Here is a 20,024-nt window from a genome sequence, read left to right as displayed (position 1 = left end):
CTACAACTCCTGTACATATGTAGCACCTTTACTCAGTGGGTTTGTGTTCAAACTTCCTTTTTTATCTCTTGACGTGTTTTTGTCTTCAGGTGCTGTCTGTGTTCAGGAAGGTGTTTGGTGAGGACTTTGAGCCCTACACCGGATCAAGACAATTCCACATCACTCCACTCAATCTGCAGGTCAGTCATGTTGCGAACTCCATCCAATTTTCGGTTGAAAGATATTATTATTATTATTGGAAGATATTATCAAGAAATGTTTTGATTGTACTGATAAAATGGTGTCATTCAGAGCCAATTATCGAGAAAGTGAATTGACCCTCTTCTCTGTTCCTCCTTGTCCTCCTCTCTCCCTCTCATCCAGGTGGGCTTCTCTGTGCTCCAGCGTAGCGGAGGTGCCCCTGTGGCCCTGGACCCTCCTCTGTCCATCACCCACCAGGCGCTGCGGCCCCTGGAGTCCCTGATGAAGTGTGTGGAGATGGGCTGGATGGCGGTGCTGGTGGGCCCCACGGCCAGCGGGAAGACCAGCCTGGTGCGCCTCCTGGCCCTGCTCACCGGACACCGCCTCCGCGTCATGGCCATGAACAGCGCCATGGACACCACCGAGCTGCTGGGAGGGTTCGAGCAGGTAACCAATCACAGAGAGACTTTTGAGAGGATCCGTTTGAGCAAGGCGATGAGCAGAGTAGTTATGTGATCAAGACCACTAATGAGTAGTAATTCGGAATGCACGGGGATTTGTAGATCAGTGATTCTGTGCAGTCCGACTGCAATTTAGTCGAACACGCACACTATAAATGCTTCTTTGTACGGGTAAGTTCTTTGTAGCGTTTGTGAGCTCGTAGTATTGAGTGTTGAGTTATAGTGCTGGTTGAGTTGGGATTGCAGCACGGGTCGGGTGGGCTCCCGTTTTCCTTTCCAGAGTACCGAGTTGGGTCCGTTCTCTTTCCAGGTGGACATCGTGCGGCCCTGGCAGCAGGTGCTGGAGAACGTGGACTACATCGTCGCCATGGTGACGCGGCGGGGTCTGATGTCGCTGGACGGGGCGGGGGTGCAGGACACCGAGTTCCTGTTGAAGACCTGGAGCCTGTTCTACCGCCGGCTGAAGGAGGAGGGGCTGGAGAGGACCGGGGGGGCGGTGACCTCGGAGGCGCTCAACAAACTGGAGGTCATCATCCTCCTGCTGCAGAAGCTCAACACCAAACTCAAGGTGTTCACGGGTACGGTATATTTGACACTTTATTTTGATTGAAGAACACAAACAGGCAGGAAGGTACAAGTGCATCTTCCTCGAGGTCATGTCAGGGCCAGGAAGCTGCCTCTGGAACAGACGATCGCGGGAGTCATGATGACAGTGTATGAGTAGTTGATTAATGAAATGTTTGAAGCAAGTAGTAAAGAAGGACAACACTGGGTCGTTGTACACTGGGTCGTTGTACACTGGGTCGTTGTACACTGGGGCTGTGGGGAAACTAACCATAGCATTTTGCTCACGGCACGTATCGTTGCTCGAGGAAAATATCTACCCGTCTACATGTGATAAACTCTGGGTGAGTAGTGTAAACTCTATGTTCTGTGTCCCCACCCCCTCTCTCCAGACATGTCCAAGCTGCAGATGGACTTCACCCTGCTGAAGGAGCGTCTGGCCCAGCTGCAGGACGGCTGGAGTAACGGAGGCTTTGAGTGGCTGGACGGCATGCTGGTGCAGGCCCTGCAGGCTGGGGATTGGCTGCTCATGGACAACGTCAACTTCTGCAGGTGAGAAATGGCCTGCATCTGAAATGATCACATTGAAGGAGAAGATACTGTTATATTTACAGGTAGTTCCTGAACCCCTTGGTTTGTGTTAACCCTTGGTTTGTGTTAACCCTTGGTTTGAGTTAACTCTTGGTCTGATGCAGGATGCCACCAGAGTGTGTTGCAGATGGTAGAGATGTGGTAAATGGCTGTTGTGTTTCTGTTTGTGTTAAGTCCCTCTGTGTTGGACCGTCTGAATGCCCTGCTGGAGCCCGGCGGCTGTCTGACCATCAACGAGCGCGGGGTCATCGACGGAACCACCCCCTCCATCACCCCACACCCCAACTTCAGGTACAATACAAAAGGTTGCACACACACACACACATACACACACTCTGTTTGAATAGTCCAGTCTCATCACGTCTCCCCATCTCCTTTAGGTTGTTCCTGACCATGGACCCAATCCATGGAGCGATCTCCAGAGCCATGAGGAACCGAGGGGTGGAGATCTACATCCCAGGGGAACACGAGGGGGTCTGCTGGGACACGCTGGACCTGAAGACTGTACTCCACACCGCCGGGGTGACCGGAGACTGTGTGTGTGACCTGCTGATCGAGATACACACCGACATCAAAGCTACCATCTGGGGTAAGCCCTGGGCACTGAGAGAAACCTTTCCAAAAGATGGAGGATATCAGTTAGATATCAGCTGGGGTTGGCACGTTGCTTGTTGCTTCCAAATCAAAGGTATCTATAGAAGGAGTCATCTGATATGAATCTCTCTGTCCACCCAGACTCCCCTGCGTCATGCGTCTCCTCCCTGCTCCACGCTGCAGCCCTGCTGTCCTGCCAGCTGCAGAGAGGGGTGGACCTGCCCAGTGCCCTACAGCACGCGTGTGGCGAGGCCTACTCCCTCTGCCAACGCACCAACGCCAGCCAACAGGTACCAACCAACACCACCTTGTCTATTATAGACCACCGTATGAAAATCTCACCGCTACCCTCAGCCAATCAGCCTCTCCCTGTTACTCTGTGATGTAGGATACCCCGGCGACCAGTCTAGATTTATGTAGTGACATCCCACTGTCCAATACGACTTCTATTGTCATATATTTATATTCTATCTTCTTTATAAGCTTTACATGTTTTGTCCCCTGCTCTGTTTTGTTCCAGCAAGCCCAGGAGGTGATTGAGCGTCGCCTGTCCATCCTGGATACAGAGGACTGGGGCAGCGGGTTGCTGTGTGCCGGGGTGTGGCCCGACGGCTTCCCCTCCGCCCTGCTCTCCACGGAGGACTCCTGCTTCTCCTCGGTCCTCCGCGACGGACAGGTCCTCTCCTTCTGCCTCAACACGCTCAGCATGCAAGGCAAGAGGTGAGACTCGAAGGTCACAGGTCGGGCCAGGAGTTTTTACTGATCATATGACAAGGCCTGGAAAAACAGATTAGAACTAGGCCCCAGAGTTTTACCGGGTCTTATTGTAGCTATAATGCTACCGTTTGGATTGACGTGTGTCTGTGCGTGTGTCACCAGGAGCCGTCCGCTGAGCCTGTGTGACCTCCAGAGGGCGCTTCAGAGCGGGACAGCGCTGCACGAGGGTCTGGTGTTCTCCGGCGGCGTGGTGGACCTGGTGGAGGACGGTGACGCCCTACGCCTGCTACCCACCGCCGTCAGGCTGCTCATCGAGAGGGCCTCGCACTCCGACTGGATGCTCCGCACTGCCTGGCTCTCCAGCTTAGCGAAGAGCTACAAGCACGCCCCTGGTAGGGAGATCCACTCACTGCCCTTACTCCTATGTTTTTAAAATCCTTTTTGGAGCTTTGTTGCTACCTACCAGGGGTGTGCGTTTGGTGCATGTTACTGTTTGTGTCAAGGGGACTAGTCTGTGGTCAGTGGTGCTTTGTAGCCGTCTGTCTGTGGCGCATGTTACTCTGAAGGACTTCTCTGAGATCCGTTTGTTGTTTCAGAGGTGGCACTGGTGCAGCTGGAGGCAGGGAACAGAGCTCTGAAGGCCGTGTTCAGCAGCAAGCTGACTGTGAAGGGGAAGTGCCTCACTGAGCTGCTGCAACCACACAGCACAGGTAGGCTAAACAAACTCAATTCCTCAACATATACGTTATATACCGATTGTACAACAAAAAAAACTCCCCAGCTATTTCCGAACACCCTCCAGCTCTTTTGCACAGATCTTACATACCATATCTCCCATCAAAACAATCCCTTTTCACAAATTGCACAATTGACGTTAATGGGCATGTCTGTTCTTGTTAGATGACTACAGGATTCTGGTGGACATGCGTTGGAACAAACAGTACCTGGACATTCTGGCTAACACGTGCAACTTTGAGGACGAGGAGAGGTACATGGAGTTCATGGAGGCCCTCAACGCAGTGGCCAACAGGTATGTGTCCGGCCGTGTCCCATATTGGACCCTATTCCCTATATAGTGCACAGCTTTCTTTGACCAGGGCATATTGGGCTCTGGTCAAAACTAGTGCCTCTTATATATAGGGAGCCATTTGGCATTTCAACCTCCGTCCGGTAGTCTGGATGTTTAGGGGCTGGGTTTACATCGGTGGCCGTGGTTGCTGAGTAACCTGGGTGTGATGTGCGTCTTAACAGGATCATACTGTTGACGGACAGAGAGGAGAGGGCCGCGGTGGGAAGCTGTGCTATCAAGACATCAGCGCACAACAGCGCGTTGAGGCTGGCCACTGCTTTCTCCAAAGGTACAGCTCCGTCCGTACAGTACACCATGTTGAACAAAACCCAGGGGAAGTCCTCGGTCAAGTATATAGTAATTGGGGGGTGGGGACTGTGGAAATATGAATGTTTTAATATTGATGGTGTTTTTTTTCGACCGTTAAAGGGACGGTGGACATTGGTCGTCTGCCTCACCCAGTGCTGATGCACCTGCGCTCCTTCTTTGACCTGTGGGACGCCTTCACACTGCAGGCCGTGCAGACTGGACAGCCCTACATATCTGACCACCTCATGTTCGAGGTTCGTCGTAATACCGTCGAAGTCATTGCATTTTAGTTTCTCTCATTCAGCAGCCGTCGTCAACCTTGGCTTATCTTCTGTCTGTCTGTGTGTGTGTGTGTCCACCACGGAATAAAATAGAATGATGGTAATTAACAGGATCTATGTTGTCCACAGATCCTGCAGCTGCTGCAGTGGAGAGACCGGTTCTGGCAGGTGTGTAACTCGCTGCCTGCCGACTCCCAGGGAGTGTCGGTCCTCTCGTTGCACTGGCAGTGGGTGCAGAAACACCTCATCCTCCGGCTGCCACAGCTGCTACTGGGAGATGGCACCCATGAGTGAGTGACGCCTTCCTTTTCTTTTTACCCAGGAGTCAGTATTCGAATCCTCCGACGGACTTTCTGGACATTAGAATCAAACACCTTGACTTGACAGTAAAAGTTGTCGCGTCACCTATTCCCTACATTGTCCACTACTTTTGACCGGAGTCAGCGTACTAATATGGGCAATTTGGGAGGCAGACTTTGTGTTTTCTGGCTGCAATGTAATGACTGACAACAACCCTGTGCTGCCCTGCTGTTCCAGTGGTCAGCAGGAGCTCCAGACAGTGTCGGCTGCCATCCAGACCGTCCTGTCCACTTCTGTTACCGTGGCCACCGCCCTGAAGGGGATCCAGAAGACCCTGGGGAAACCCCTTCCATTCAAGGTACAGAGGAAGAGAGAGAGCATTCAATCCACTATGACAAACACCTTTACACTGCCCTAACTGTTATTGTCAAGTGGAGTAGAGGTGCTAACTGAAGTTGAAAAATATATGATTTATTGTAAAAGTTCAAACATTGCATAACGGTATTTGTCAGACACCTTCATCGGGTAGAGTTCATGGAGATCGTCCATGTTATATGAAGCTGTCTCCCTCTCCATCTCCCATAGCTGGAGTCTGTGGCTGAGTGCGCTTCCCAGCTGAGGGTCCTGAGCAGGGCCCTGGACGTGGGCGACCTGAGGCTGGACAACACAGCCTCCCTGTGGAGACAGGAGCTGGTCCGCCTGCAGGGAGCCGCCCTGGGCCTGGACACCAAGGAAAGACTGCTAGAAGCCTGGGGCCTGGTCCTGCTAGCCAACAACCAGCTAGAGCCCCAGAACTCCGGTAACCTGGTGCTGCAGAGTGAAGTGTCTATGTGTCGATCTTTCAGTGTTTGCATCTGTCTTAACTATTCATTATTCCATTCTATCCTGACCCCAGGTGTCCTAGAGAGGCTGGTGTCGTGCGTCCAGCAGCAGCAGGATCACATGACCTCGTGCGGCCTTCTGGAGGTACGCCCCTCCTCCATGCATGACGAGGGGGACCAGGGGGACAGCGCCCCTCCCTGTAGAGAGGTCCTCCAGCAGCTCAGCCGCAGGGCCCAGCTCTGGCCTCTCATGGAGGAGCTGGCCGTACTCAACCAGCTCCGGCTCAGCACCGACCTGCTGCAGCTGGCTCTCACACAGGGGTAAGAGAACGGCCAAACCGGGTCAATGGAGGAAGTACATTCATGACGGATGGAGGATTATCTCGCTTGACTGAGTCAGATTTTGAATCATGCCTGAAAGTATCTAGCGTTTCAAATGTATCACCTTTGGCATATTAGAAACCTGACACGAAAGCAGCAATAATGCCATCAAAAATCAGTTTGTTGTGTCATGTTGTTGTACCGATAGCTAACTAGTGTTGACTTTTGCCCACAGGGCCAGGGAGTCAGAGGACAGCCTGCGTCGTGAGGTCTCCCAACACCTGCGCTTCTGTCTCCAGTCCACCCCCATGAACGTCAGCCAGCTCCAGCCCCTCTGGTTCCTCCTCAGCAGTGACCGGGTCAGTGGTTCAACCAGTTTACACAGTATCATTGATTGATCGTGTTGTTGTATTGTCCTTCAAGAGGACATCCCTGTATGTACCTGTGCCTCAAAACAGAACAGAAGATGTGGTTTTGTGTCATGTGTTGTTGACTGTGGCGCCTGCCTGCATTTCCCCTCCCAGCCTGTGGAGGAGCTGCAGTTTGTGTGGTGTGATCTGCTGTCGGAGGCGCTGTCGGCCCTGTGGAGCAGCAGTGTAACCGCTGACCCCGAGCGCTGGCTGAAGTGGGACCCCCTGTGTCCCGAGGGCCAGATGATGTCATCCAAGTCACCTCTGGGACCTGGAAAAATGGTAGCTAATGTAACATCTATGATATTAGAGAGGCTCATAGCTTGCCAAAACAATCTCAATGTGTGTTGATGTCAATGATGTTGATTTGTGCATCAGGATTTGAACCCATTTACATCACTGAATTTAATTCCATTTCCTGCCATTCTGATTCCAATATGTTACTTCTTAACCTTGTCCCCAGGCTCAGTTGCTACCACATACAGAGCCGGCTGGTGGACGAGATTTAGTTAATTATTGAATTGAATTTGAGTTTTCCATAACAGAGGCGTTCACTCACTCTCCTTGCGTCACCTCTAGGGTCCTGACATGCTGAGCAAAGCAGTGTGGTCCAGGTGCATGTTAGGGGTTCTTAGCAGCAGCGAGACAGGGGGACGTTGGGACCCCACGGGGACCTCCCTCCTGTCCTCGTCCCGGGTCACCCTGGGGGAGTGGAGGGAGAGGACCGAGCAGCTCCAAGACGTTACCGCCGTGCTGTGGGACAACATGGCTGTTCCGGCCCTGGCCGAGTTCAGGTACACGCACTGGAGAAGACACATGCACCTCAGGCTTATAGAGAGGAATCACCACAAACGACATATAGAACGCTGACACTGTCAATAGGAAAAGTCCTAACCCTACCTATATCAACAATCTATGGTTTTGGTGCATATCTATTAATATCCATTTGACTCGGCTAGATTATCTCTGTATCACCCCCTCTGTTGGTTCTCTCAGGAGTACTGACCTGCGGCTGCAGGGCGTGGTGCTGCGCAGGCAGCTACAGTCCCTGTCAGAGCTGCTCCCCCCGGGGCTGCAGGAGGGCTACACCGAGACCTGCGAGAGCCTGGTGGACGACCAGGACCCTCTGGTAGCTGCCCAGGAGGTCCAGACCGCCCTCAGGGACTTCCTGCCCACCAACCTGCTCCCCGAAGGCCTGCTGGACGCCCTCCTCACCTGCCTGCAGCAGTTTGTCCAGAACAGGGTCCAGGGCTCCATCCGCGTCCAGGGCTTCAGCCAGCTGGTCCGCTCCGGGGTCTTCTGGGTCAACATGGGCCTGCTGCAGATTAAGACCTGGACCCCACAGACCATCTTCGACCCGGCCGTGAAGAGGGCCTACAAGCTGGACTACGCCCAGGAGGAGGTGGGCCACTGTCAATGCAGCAGTCTCTTAATCCTTTCAACCTTGTACAGTAGTAGAGTGTAGTAATGACTGGAGATATTAAGTCTCTGGTCTTTTTTAACATTGGAGTAGAGTGTCATTCTCTTCCCCTATATGTGACGTCGACAGTGACCCTTCCTTTTCTTTCCCAGCTGGCTTTGCTGCAGGAGGAGTGGCGAGGACGCAGTCTGTCCTCTCAGCTGCTGACGGGAGTTGAGCTGGAGGAGAGCAGCACCACCGACGGCTTCCAGCATCCTCGCATCAGGTGAACAACCGTCCACAGTAACAGAACTCAACGTGTCCACCAACACCATGGCAATATATTATGCATTTGGCCACTGATAGTTCTGGTTGACTGGTTTTTGCCAGATGGGGTCTTTTTAAACGTCATTGTCTCTGTGTCCGCAGGTACCTGTGGATCCGTATGCAGCAGGTGAAGGAGCAGATAGCAGAGCTCTCCAGGAAGCAGGCCTGCAGGCCCAACGAGCCCCAGTACGGCAGGCTGTTCCAGGAGCTGCAGCACTACCTCTGCAGCATCGGCCAGCCGGCCACTGTGGAAGACCTGCTCTCCCACCTGCTGAAAGCCCTCCAGGGGAGCGGCCCCAAATTCAGGTCGGGGACTCAGGGGCTGCTGAAGGAGGAGGCTGTGTGGCAGGCCTCGCAGCACCGCTTCGCCCAGAGGCTGGTGGAGGAGTACCCGCTGTACCCTGACGTGGTGGGGCCCCTGAGGACCGCCATCCTCCAGCTCCGGCACGGCATGAGGCTGGTGGCATCCCAGGTGGACTCCTCCCTAACCCCCATTCCTGGCCTGCCCAAGCTGGTGTCCTGCCTACTGGCCTTCCCTTCCATCTCCCCCAGCCTGCCCTCTTACCTGGCCAGGGCAGACTACCTGTGCTCCAGGGGCTGCATGGATGTTCTGAGGGGCCTAGGGAAGCTCTTGCCCCAGCCGGACCCGGATCACGTGGTCCCAGAGCCAGGGACGTTACTCCTGAACGCTCTGCTGTACCTGCAGTGTCACGCCCTCTCCACAGGCCAGCTCAGCCAGGACACACTCAAACTCTTCAGACACATCTGTCAGGTGGGCGTCACACGTTTTGATTGGATAACATTGGATGTCGACTTTTTGATTCGCATTTGTTGATCTTATTGATTGATGGTCAGGTGGACCAACCAGTGTTCATGTTGTTTGTCATGCGGTATGTCCAGGCTCTGGTGAACGAGTGGGACGAGCAGGAGAGACGTGCGCGGGAGAGAGAGCAGCTCGAGGCCAGTCTGTACCGTCACCGCAGCAGACTCCACGGAACGGGCCTGAGCGAGGACGAGCAAGAGGAGAGGGACTTCAGACGCTGCTTCCCCCAGTTTAACAAGGTACAGTCACTTTAGGGCTAGCCAATGGATCCAATGTAATCTCTCTTTAGTTTGTTACATTTCACTATCACCTAGTCAACTTTTGCAACCGTAAACAACCTGCCTCCTCTAACTCTCTCTCACTTTCTCTTCTGTCTCTCTCACTTTCTCTTCTGTCTCTCTCACTTTCTCTCTCACTTATCTGTCTCACTTTCTCTCTCGCTCTCACTTTCTCTTCTCTCTCTCTCACTTTCTCTTATCTCTCTCTCTCTGTCCTCAGGACTTTTCTGACATCACTGCCCAGCCCAGTCTGGAAGGACCGGCAGACAGGGGAGAGCCAGAGGAGGAGGAAGTGATAGAAGATCCCAGCGAAGCTGGCTGCCTGTCTCCAGCCTGTATGAACACTGTGGTACAGGTCCATCAACGCCTCTGTCTGGGCTACACCCAATCACTGTGGTACCAGGCCAGTGCTCCAGCCAATCACAGCGGAGATCACATCCGAGCTCTGGTCTCCTCCTATCAGACCACAGCCCCTGTGATGTCACGCTTCTACCATCTCATGGGTAGGTAGTACACTTAGTCATGCCATGTCTGTATTTATAACTACACAAAATCTGAAATTGAGAGGTGTCGGGACTTTTAAGCCCTGCCTACAGGTATGTTATCCTATGATTTAACTGAATCCTGCTCTTCTCTTTAGAATATTTCCATTAACTCTACTGTTTGCTGTGTTAAGACATTACGACTTTGTCTAAAACGGTATTTCACCCGCGTGGCCCTCAGACTCTGAGATGGACCAGCAGATGACAGGCACCCAGCTGCTCCTCAGCGCCCTGCTCCAGAACACTGTCCAGGGGACCCCGGGGCCCGAGGGCCTGACCCTCCAGCCAGACGGGCCCTATGACTTCTACCAGCAGCCCAACATGAGCGAGGCCCGCATGTGTCTGCCTGTACTGGAACAGCTGGCCCTGGCCGTCAGACAGAGGCTGGAGGATTGGCCCGAGCACCCTGCCCTAGTGCAGGTAAGAACCATGAGTGACCCAACCTATGGGTTTATAAGTGTCTCGTAGCTCATATCCCCTAGTGAGGGTTCGCTGATCTTAGTAGTTGAGTGCTATTTTAAAATAAATAATACTTGTTACTTAATCGACTTAATTCCCGTGCGGAACATAAGGCTTTCACAATGACCGAATACAAACCATGTAGCTATTCCCTCCGCGAGGCAATTAAACAAGCTAAGTCCCAGTATAGAGACAAAGTAGAGTCGCAATTCAACAGCTCAGACACGAGGTATGTGGCAGGGTCTACAGTCAATCACGGATTACAAAAAGAAAACCAGCCCCGTCGCGGACCAGGATGTCTTGCTCCCAGACAGACTAAATAACTTTTTTGCTCGCTTTGACGACAATACAGTGCCACTGACACGGCCCGCTACCAAAACCTGCGGGCTCTCCTTCACTGCAGCCGAGGTGAGTAAAACATTTAAACGTGTTAACCCTCGCAAGGCTGCAGGCCCAGACGGCATTCCCAGCCGCGTCCTCAGAGCATGCGCAGACCAGCTGGCTGGTGTGTTTAAGGACATATTCAATCAATCCTTATTCCAGTCTGCTGTTCCCACATGCTTCAAGAGGGCCACCAATGTTCCTGTTCCCAATAAAGCTAAGGTAACTGAGCTAAATGACTACCGCCCCGTAGCACTCACTTCCGTCATCATGAAGTGCTTTGAGAGACTAGTCAAGGACCATATCACCTCCACCCTACCTGACACCCTAGACCCACTCCAATTTGCTTACCGACCCAATAGGTCCACAGACGACGCAATCGCAACCACACTGCACACTGCCCTAACCCATCTGGACAAGAGGAATACCTATGTGAGAATGCTGTTCATCGACTACAGCTCAGCATTTAACACCATAGTACCCTCCAAACTCGTCATCAAGCTCGAGACCCTGGATCTCGACCCCGCCCTGTGCAACTGGGTCCTGGACTTCCTGACAGGCCGCCCCCAGGTGGTGAGGGTAGGTAACAACATCTCCACCCCGCTGATCCTCAACACTGGGGCCCCACAAGGGTGCATTCTGAGCCCTCTCCTGTACTCCCTGTTCACCCACGATTGCGTGGCCACGCACGCCTCCAACTCAATCATCAAGTTTGCGGACGACACTACAGTGGTAGGCTTGATTACCAACAACGACGAGACAGCCTACAGGGAGGAGGTGAGGGCCCTCGGAGTGTGGTGTCAGGAAAATAACCTCACACTCAACGTCAACAAAACAAAGTAGATGATTGTGGACTTCAGGAAACAGCAGAGGGAGCACCCCCCCTATCCACATCGACGGGACAGTAGTGGAGAAGGTGGAAAGTTTTAAGTTCCTCGGTGTACACATCACGGACAAACTGAATTGGTCCACCCACACAGACAGCGTTGTGAAGGAGGCGCAGCAGCGCCTCTTCAACCTCAGGAGGCTGAAGAAATTTGGCTTGTCACCAAAAGCACTCACAAACTTCTACAGATGCACAATCGAGAGCATCCTGTCGGGCTGTATCACCGCCTGGTACGGCAACTGCTCCGCCCACAACCGTAAGGCTCTCCAGAGGGTAGTGAGGTCTGCACAACGCATCACCGGGGGCAAACTACCTGCCCTCCAGGACATCTACACCACCCGATGTCACAGGAAGGCCATAAAGATCATCAAGGACAACAACCACCCGAGCCACTGCCTGTTCACCCCGCTATCATCCAAAAGGCGAGGTCAGTACAGGTGCATCAAAGCAGGGACCGAGAGACTGAAAAAAGGCTTCTATCTCAAGGCCATCAGACTGTTAAACTGCCACCACTAACATCAAGTGGCTGCTGCCAACATACTGACTCAACTCCAGCCACTTTAATAATGGGAATTGATGGAAGTTATGTAAAATGTGAATCACTAGCCACTTTAAACAATGCCACTTAATATAATGTTTACATACCCTACATTACTCATCTCATATGTATATACTGTACTCTATATCATCTACTGCATCTTGCCATCTTTATGTAATACATGTATCACTAGCCACTTTAAACTATGCCACTTTATGTTTACATACCCTACATTACTCATCTCATATGTATATACTGTACTCTATACCATCTACTGCATCTTGCCTATGCCGTTCTGTACCATCACTCATTCATATATCTTTATGTACATATTCTTTATCCCTTTACACTTGTGTGTATAAGGTAGCAGTTGTGGAATTGTTAGGTTAGATTACTTGTTGGTTATTACTGCATTGTCGGAACTAGAAGCACAAGCATTTCGCTACACTCGCATTAACATCTGCTAACCATGTGTATGTGACGAATAACATTTGATTTGATTTGAGAGAGAAATTTAACATAAGTGTTGGATTAGAATATATTGAACAGTGAGATATTAAAGACACGGTAGATCGGACGCATGGTATATAAAGGCCTGAGATCTGTAGAAAGACTGAGTGGCTGTGGAATGTGCTGGGTGGACGGAGATCAAAGGATTGCTATACGGGAAACAGATGAACATCTGTGGATTCGGCGAAGGAGGGGTTGAGGTCAGGAGGTCAGTTCAGATCCCCTGAAGGGAGTAATAAAGGTTTTACTGCCCTCTTCCTGTTTAACCATAAGATGTAAGGATTGGAGAGAAGGAGGAGTGTCTTAAGTGGGAGATATATATATATATATATATATATACCTGTGATGGTGAGAAATGTCTGGTTGTCTGAATTACAGCTGTCACGACCCTTTTGGGAAGAATTCAACTTGGTTAAGCTTCTCTAGTGTCCGTGAGTTATTTACTCTGATAAAATAAGAACCTAACGGAAGGCTAATGCATCCTGCCACCAGCGTAAGTAAGCATTCAGGAGTTTAGTGTTGCTGAGCTTGTGTCTGTCTCTCTGTTCCAGTTGACGGTGGTGATGGAGAGGATCATGGGCTTCAGTCTGGCCAGCCCACTGGCCAAGTTCCTCAACGGCCTGGAGATCCTGCTCAGCAAAGCCCAGGTGCGTCCTGCTGTTATGCTCCCGCTCTTAGCCTGGTCCTAGATACAGTATGTTTGTGCTGTCGTGACCATAGGAGTTGGCAAGAACCGTACAAACAGACCTGTGACCAGGCTATCCAGCGGCGGCAGGTAGCCTAGCAGTTAAGAGCGTCGGGCCAGTAACGGAAAGGTCGCTGGTTTGAATCCTCGAGCCGACTGGGCTCCATACCCACTCCCCAGATGTCTCCCTGTAGCCCTGAGCCCTAGTCATAAGTAGTGCCTTATAAAGGCAATAGGGTGCCATTTGGGACATATCTTCCTATAATGGCCCTATAACCCCGTTCTAACTTCAGCCCCTTTGCCCTCCTCAGGACTGGGAGAACAACGCCAGCCGCAAGGTCTCTCTGAGGAGGGAGCTGGAGCCTGTCACTAACCTCATTATCCAGTGGCGCAAACTGGAGATCAAGTAAGGAACAGAAACGGCAGGCAGGGTTATACTCCTGGTTGTAATACTGTTACCTTTTTTTGTATATAATATCATTTCCTGTTGGAGTTATTGTAGTGTTTGTAGCATTTAGCATGCATGTTGACACTATGAGAGAAAAATGGATGCAGTTTAGGTCTTTCTATTTTCTTTCTGTCTACGCATCAACAGCTGTTGGTCCAGCAGTCTGGACAACGCCTTGAAGCGTCACACAGAGAGATCCACCAAGCACTGGTTCTCCCTCTACCAGCTGGTTGAGAGGTACCTGGAGGAGCAGAGGATGGACACCAGCACAGGTACCTATTGCACATCCATGAAAATGTTGGGTCACATTCATAAGGTACCGAACGGAAGTAAACGGACTTAAACAGGAAGGGACTACCTGGACCTGTCCAATAAGAAACAACATTTTGGGGGGTTTCCGTTGAAAAAATGTTTTGAAGCGTTTTCCATTGCATGCCCTAATGAACACTGGAGTATTAGCCAGCTAACTCTCCCTGTCCTCTGTTGTCTCCGGTAGAGGGCGATCTGTCTCTGGAGAGTCTGTCCCTGTCCACGGTGTCGTCCACGCTGCAGGCCTTCATGGAGGGTTCCACCCTAGGGGAGTACCACACGCGGCTGGCCATGGTGCTCAGCTTCCACTGCCACCTCCTCCTGGCCCCCAGCCAGCACGGAAAAGGTGGGACCCAACCCAGCATCACTTCACATACTTCACAGACACACAGTAGTCTGCGCTATGTCAGTAGACTTGGTGTTCACCTTTTCAAACATGCAGATGTAGTCCTGACTAGGAACTCCTTCTTGCTTTCACAGAACCTCTCTGCAGTCTCCTCTGGAATCTGCACAAGTACTACACGCAGTTCTCAGAATGCATCCAGACCAAAGTCACTCAGCTCCGCCAGCCCATTGAGAAGGAGCTCAAGGACTTTGTGAAGATCTCCAAGTGGAACGACGTCAGTTTCTGGTCCATCAAACAGTCGGTGGACAAGACCCATCGGTAAGACTGCCTGTTTAATAAAAGATCCTCATTTTCTTGTTTATTTAAAAAATGACCGTTACACCATACCATTTGGCCCTTAATCCCCATCCAGTAAATACATAACAATATCCACCACTCTGGTTTCCCAGCACCCTGTTTAAGTTTGTGAAGAAGTTTGAGGCAGCGCTGAGCGGGCCGTGTGCCCCGGCACTGATGGAGCAGGGCGGCAGTGCCAGCCTGGACAGTGTGGATGCCAACCAAGAGAACACCCCGTTGCACAGGCTTCACCATGCCCTGAAGAACGCCCTCCCTGGCAAGGCCAGAGACCTACAGGTGCAGTACAAACCACCCTCTAGCCCCAATCACTCGCATCACACAGACGAGTGGCAATAATATACAATGTCAATATGGCATGTATACTATGGTATCAACATCAGTGTTCTGTTCTGACACAAAAACATTATTGTTCTGACTCATAAAATGACAGTTTGGACCAGTATCGCTATCCACAAAGAGCTCTTTCAGTACATTCTTATGATGTTGGCAATGACTGTGCTTGTGTGTTGTGTGTGTTACAGAGTGAGTCCCCAGAGGAGGGCCTGGCAGGTGTGGAGCCCTCGTCTCTGCAGGGCCGCCTGCCCCTCCTCACCAGGAAGATGAGGAAGATGTGTGTGACCCTGGTGAAGAAGAACCCCCTGCCCGAGCTCTCTGAGGACCTGGACGTCTTCACCGGTAAGAGCTGGAGAAAAACTATGGCCTCACAGGTTCGAGATGAGAAACGTCTGCTTGTAACCGCCTCGTTGAGAATCCATCACGAATGACGATGAGAAAAACAACCGGTATCAAAGGTTTTGGATGAGAAGCGTTTGCTGAAGTTCTACTGCCTCGGATTAGATTGTTGAAAAAGTCCCTCTATGATTATAGTTTCGACCAAGATATTTGTGTTTTTAATTTCAGGGGAGATCATCAGCAACCTGCGTGACCTCCAGAGCCTCACGATCGACCTGAAAGCCGAGAAGGAGAAGCAGAAGTCCGAGGTCAAGCACATCCTCCAGCAGAAGCAGAGGGCCCTGTCCGACCTCTTCAAGATGCTGGCTGAGATCGGTGAGTCCCTCTACATAGACTTTGTATCCCAAGTACAACGTATGTCAGAACACTGACACGGTACAGTATGACCGGAGTTTACTGACGGTGCTGCTGTCTTTGTGCAGGTCTGTCCTACCGTAAGGGCCTGAACTGGAACAGGACAGCGGACCCAGAGGAGACCCTGTGTCTGCAGCCGCTGGAGCTGCAGACCGCCCTGGCAGCAGTCAGGACCGAGGAGCAGGCCGAGAACAGGTAAGACAAGACGCACCCACCTGGCTGCTACACACACCTGAAATATTACTCTTTGAATAGCTGTGCGGTACGTCACGGAGTACCTGGTTGACTGTGGCATGGAACTATGTCTGTTTCAGTTTGTTTACTGAGATGAGCGCTGCGTGGGACGGCTGTCAGAAGTACTTCTACCGCTCGTGGACCCGCAGAACGGCAATGATGACTGCTCTCCAGAGCGCTGCTAAGGTGACAGACTGAAATGGAATGACCGACAGATTGACTTCATTGCAACGGCGAAACATTGGTTCTTTTGTGTGTTCTAAATGGGGTCTAAACCACCGAGTTACGTGCCAAATGATAGGATATCCATGGCCTTAACGGCGTCTGAAAAACTGTGACGTGGTTTGAACTGTGTGTGTGTGTTCCAGGAGCTGGGGATTGGGAACATTGATCGGTGCCGGGGCTTCTCCTCCCACCTGTTCAAGCTGCTGCTCAGACAGAGGCGACGCCTGGCCAAGCTCACTGAGCAGTGGGTCCACCACAGGTGAACCTTAACTTCTAACCTATGACCTTACACCTCAGAGCTTACAGTTTGGATATAGGATCTGTGTATCTCCTTAGTATGGTTGCGTCCAAAATGGCAGCCTATTCCCTATATGGCACCTTATTCCGCATAGGGCCCTGGTCAAAAGCAGCGCACTATATAGGGTTCTATTTGGGAGACAATTTGAGTATCTCTATCTGTAGTTGTCCTTCTAACACTCCTTTTGGCTTGTATCCCCTCTAACACATGCAGGAGGCTAACAGTCAGTGTTCAGGGCATCCAGGCTCACCTCCAGGCCCACAGTGAGGACCGTGGTGGCCTTCCCCCCCAGGCTTCTCTCCAGGGCTGGGTGATCAAGGCCCAGGGCCTGTCGGCGCAGTGTGTCACCCTCCTCCAACAGCTCTCCTGGCTGCTGCAGTGTTGCCCTGAGGGGCCCCGGCAGACGGACGGGTCAGGCGGGCAGAGGGAGCCCACCCTGAGGTGCCCGTCCCCCCTGGCGTCTCAGAGGCAGCCCCCTGGGTGTTTGCTGAGGAGGGGAGACCCGGCCTGGAGCCAGCTGAGTCAGCGCGTGGCGGACATGTTGGGTCAAACCCAGAGCCTGAAGGAGGAGCTGGATGCAGTGGCACTGCAGTCCACACAGGGGGCGCTGCACTCCTGGTAAGGCCTAGGAGCACAAGATAGCATTAGGAATACTGATAGTATTAAACAGGAACTTAACACAGATAAGACCATTAAGCTTTGGTCTTCATGTCTTTCCTCCACATCTGCCCAGGAGCCACTTCTCTGTGTGTTGCTCGGGCTATGACCGGCTGGGTTCCGTGACGGCACAGATGCCCGCGGTGGAGCAGCTGTTCACCACCCCCGAGGGCACGGCCGACACCCAGCCTGGCCTGACCCGGGGCTTGCAGTACGTCAGAGGAGAGGTGGAGGCCGCCCTGACGGAGTTCACCACCTGGAAGACCCAGCTACTCTCCCTGGGCCACGGACACACAGGTGAAAACAGACCGGTCATGCTAAGTTAATCAATCAGTCACATGTATATTAGAATCCCCGTTTCTAAAAAAGAATATATTCCATTGGTATTACACTGGTGTTAAAATTGTATCACAGTGTTATTACATTGTTAAAATAATTTTATAACTCTCCCCCCCTCAGATTACCAGCAAACATTCCGCTCAGAGTTCTCTGCTGAACTGGAAAAGGCCATCAACACTGTGCTGGTTGCCGTGCAGACCCTGGTGAAGAGGAGGGAGGGGGAGCAGCAAGGAGAACAGCAGACAGACACCAAGAGAGGTGAGGAGAGACCCCTGCTGTCTTCCTCCAATAACACACCTGGGTCATATTCGCTAGGCACCAGACGGAAGAAAACGGACTGAAACTGGGAGGGGCTTTTCTTTGTGTGGTTATTGCCGGGGGACTGTAGGAGAACTAACTGTCTAAAAAGCAAGCCAAGCAAGCCAGAGTGAGACTGGGCCAAGATTTATTAACGTGATCAATCCTAGGGTTCTGTAAAGTGTGTTGATCATTGATTGGGAATGGGGATGTCATTTCCTGTCGTATCTGCCTGTTGCAGAAGGTGAGGAGGAGGCGCCCCAGGAGGACCTGCTGAAGCCTGGTCACCTGAGCCGTCTGCTGGAGGAGGAGTTAGGAGCCGAGGTGGCGTCTCTCTCCCTGGGGGAGGTCAGCGACACGCTGGAACAGCTAGTGGAGAGACTCCGAGTCCAACGAGACTCTTGTCCATCTCACCAGCTACAGGTGGGTGCAGTCACACAGCATATACTGTAGCCTATACCGCCCTCTAGTGTAGTGGATATATACTAAAACGCAACGGTTCTGTAAGGTAGCCAATTATGTCAAAGTCGCCATAGGAGTTCATTATTTCTTTCTCCTGAGGTTTTCTGAACGATGATGTCCTGTCGTTTCAGATTGCTTTGTTCGTGATATTCATACGTCACCGTTCACCTTCTGTTCTACTCCTTTGTTTCGTGTGCCTTGTTTTTAGGAGCTGAGTGAGGCGTGCAGGCTGCTGGCGCGTCTGGAGCCCATGCTGGGGCTGTACTCAGAGCTGGTACGCTATTACCTGGCCGTGTCACTGGGAGCGCACAGGAGCACTGGGAAACTGCTCTCTGTCCTGGCCGGCATCTTCACTGAGCTAGCCCAGAAGGTAGTGTCCTGTATTCTACTGGGATCTGCTATGAAACATAGTATAAGGTTCTTTTGTGAAACTTTTAGTTTTGTTCATAAGTAGTGAACAACATTAGGACAAACTGTAGTTTCAATACCTGTTTATTTTCACTGTTTGGGTAAGTTACCTACGCTGCAATGGTGCCTACAGTACAGCTGCTTTTTCCCCCTTGTTGATTGTCCTGTTGTCTTGTCCTGCAGGGCTTCTGTCTACCCCAGGAGCTGATGGAGGGAGGGGACGGAGAGGGGGCCACAGAGTTCCATGACTATGAGGGCGGTGGCATCGGAGAGGGAGAGGGCACCAAAGACGTCAGCGACAAGATCGAGAATGAAGAGCAGGTGATGCCTACAAGAACGACAATATAATGCAGACACCATAAGATCTGTTTTTTTGACTAGCGTTGCTCATGAAAGGGCCGAATCCTAACTTCCACTAAAGTCTATTTTCACTTAGTCTCCCACTGACATCAATACATGACTAAGTAAAGACAATATACTTCGTGAGAGTTGGGATTCACCCCAAAAGTTATAATGTTTTGCTAGCTAAAATTGCTATGTTTCTGTCGTAGGTGGAGGACACGTTCCAGGAAGGCCAGGAGAAGAAGGAGGAGGAGCCTGACAAGAAGAACATTGAGGAGGAGGACAACGCCATCGAGATGTCCGAGGACTTTGACGGCCAGATGCATGATGGAGACCAGCAAGAGCCAGGTGGGAAGACAGCTCTTTAACGCACAGCCTCATGGCAGTCTGAACTTTCTCCTGGGTCATGTTCATTAGGCAGCAATGGGAGAAAATTGACTGAAACATTAAGGGACTACCTCGAATTTGTCCAATTAAAATGCTCATTTTCATTGTCTGTTGCAAAACAGTTTTATGTTGCATGCCCTAATAAACCCAACCCTGGTCTCACATCGCAAAGCGCTCTTGGTTATTCCTTTTCAGGTGAAGATGACGAGGAGTCTGACAAAGAGGAGGACGAAGATCTGGATAAGAAGATGGGTGACCTGGGCGAGGGCCAGACGGACACGCTGGATGAGAGGATGTGGGGTGATGATGAGGATGATGAAGAAGAAGAGGAGGGCAGTGACAAGGAGGAGGTGTCAGGCCAAGGAATGGACCAGGTACGGGGA

The 20,024-nt window shown here is 51.6% G+C and overlaps 1 protein-coding gene across 1 annotated transcript in view; it reads left to right on the top strand.

Moving 5' to 3' along the window:
* Positions 1-20,024, top strand: part of LOC129824982 (midasin-like) — a 46,267-nt gene that overhangs the window by 19,273 nt on the left and 6,970 nt on the right. The window contains exons 41-85 of the mRNA XM_055884589.1: positions 90-179; positions 364-627; positions 952-1,219; positions 1,598-1,757; positions 1,971-2,087; positions 2,177-2,385; positions 2,532-2,680; positions 2,911-3,110; positions 3,270-3,499; positions 3,704-3,817; positions 4,008-4,137; positions 4,359-4,465; positions 4,606-4,739; positions 4,896-5,056; positions 5,304-5,424; positions 5,652-5,865; positions 5,962-6,208; positions 6,444-6,567; positions 6,733-6,900; positions 7,198-7,412; positions 7,615-8,020; positions 8,191-8,303; positions 8,447-9,116; positions 9,245-9,406; positions 9,666-9,948; positions 10,169-10,407; positions 13,313-13,408; positions 13,758-13,852; positions 14,042-14,166; positions 14,391-14,549; positions 14,684-14,867; positions 14,999-15,182; positions 15,428-15,581; positions 15,807-15,953; positions 16,061-16,187; positions 16,307-16,412; positions 16,595-16,710; positions 16,963-17,367; positions 17,483-17,703; positions 17,866-18,003; positions 18,284-18,465; positions 18,713-18,874; positions 19,096-19,233; positions 19,464-19,602; positions 19,837-20,015. Of these exons, the coding sequence (XP_055740564.1) occupies positions 90-179; positions 364-627; positions 952-1,219; positions 1,598-1,757; positions 1,971-2,087; positions 2,177-2,385; positions 2,532-2,680; positions 2,911-3,110; positions 3,270-3,499; positions 3,704-3,817; positions 4,008-4,137; positions 4,359-4,465; positions 4,606-4,739; positions 4,896-5,056; positions 5,304-5,424; positions 5,652-5,865; positions 5,962-6,208; positions 6,444-6,567; positions 6,733-6,900; positions 7,198-7,412; positions 7,615-8,020; positions 8,191-8,303; positions 8,447-9,116; positions 9,245-9,406; positions 9,666-9,948; positions 10,169-10,407; positions 13,313-13,408; positions 13,758-13,852; positions 14,042-14,166; positions 14,391-14,549; positions 14,684-14,867; positions 14,999-15,182; positions 15,428-15,581; positions 15,807-15,953; positions 16,061-16,187; positions 16,307-16,412; positions 16,595-16,710; positions 16,963-17,367; positions 17,483-17,703; positions 17,866-18,003; positions 18,284-18,465; positions 18,713-18,874; positions 19,096-19,233; positions 19,464-19,602; positions 19,837-20,015 (8,352 nt within the window). The remainder of the gene's footprint in view (positions 1-89; positions 180-363; positions 628-951; positions 1,220-1,597; positions 1,758-1,970; positions 2,088-2,176; positions 2,386-2,531; positions 2,681-2,910; positions 3,111-3,269; positions 3,500-3,703; positions 3,818-4,007; positions 4,138-4,358; positions 4,466-4,605; positions 4,740-4,895; positions 5,057-5,303; positions 5,425-5,651; positions 5,866-5,961; positions 6,209-6,443; positions 6,568-6,732; positions 6,901-7,197; positions 7,413-7,614; positions 8,021-8,190; positions 8,304-8,446; positions 9,117-9,244; positions 9,407-9,665; positions 9,949-10,168; positions 10,408-13,312; positions 13,409-13,757; positions 13,853-14,041; positions 14,167-14,390; positions 14,550-14,683; positions 14,868-14,998; positions 15,183-15,427; positions 15,582-15,806; positions 15,954-16,060; positions 16,188-16,306; positions 16,413-16,594; positions 16,711-16,962; positions 17,368-17,482; positions 17,704-17,865; positions 18,004-18,283; positions 18,466-18,712; positions 18,875-19,095; positions 19,234-19,463; positions 19,603-19,836; positions 20,016-20,024) is intronic.

The sequence above is a fragment of the Salvelinus fontinalis genome, chromosome 27 (assembly GCF_029448725.1).
Source record: "Salvelinus fontinalis isolate EN_2023a chromosome 27, ASM2944872v1, whole genome shotgun sequence".
NCBI classification, from domain to species: domain Eukaryota; kingdom Metazoa; phylum Chordata; class Actinopteri; order Salmoniformes; family Salmonidae; genus Salvelinus; species Salvelinus fontinalis.
The sequence above is the reverse complement of the archived record's forward strand: the minus strand, read 5'-3'. Positions and strand labels throughout refer to the sequence as shown.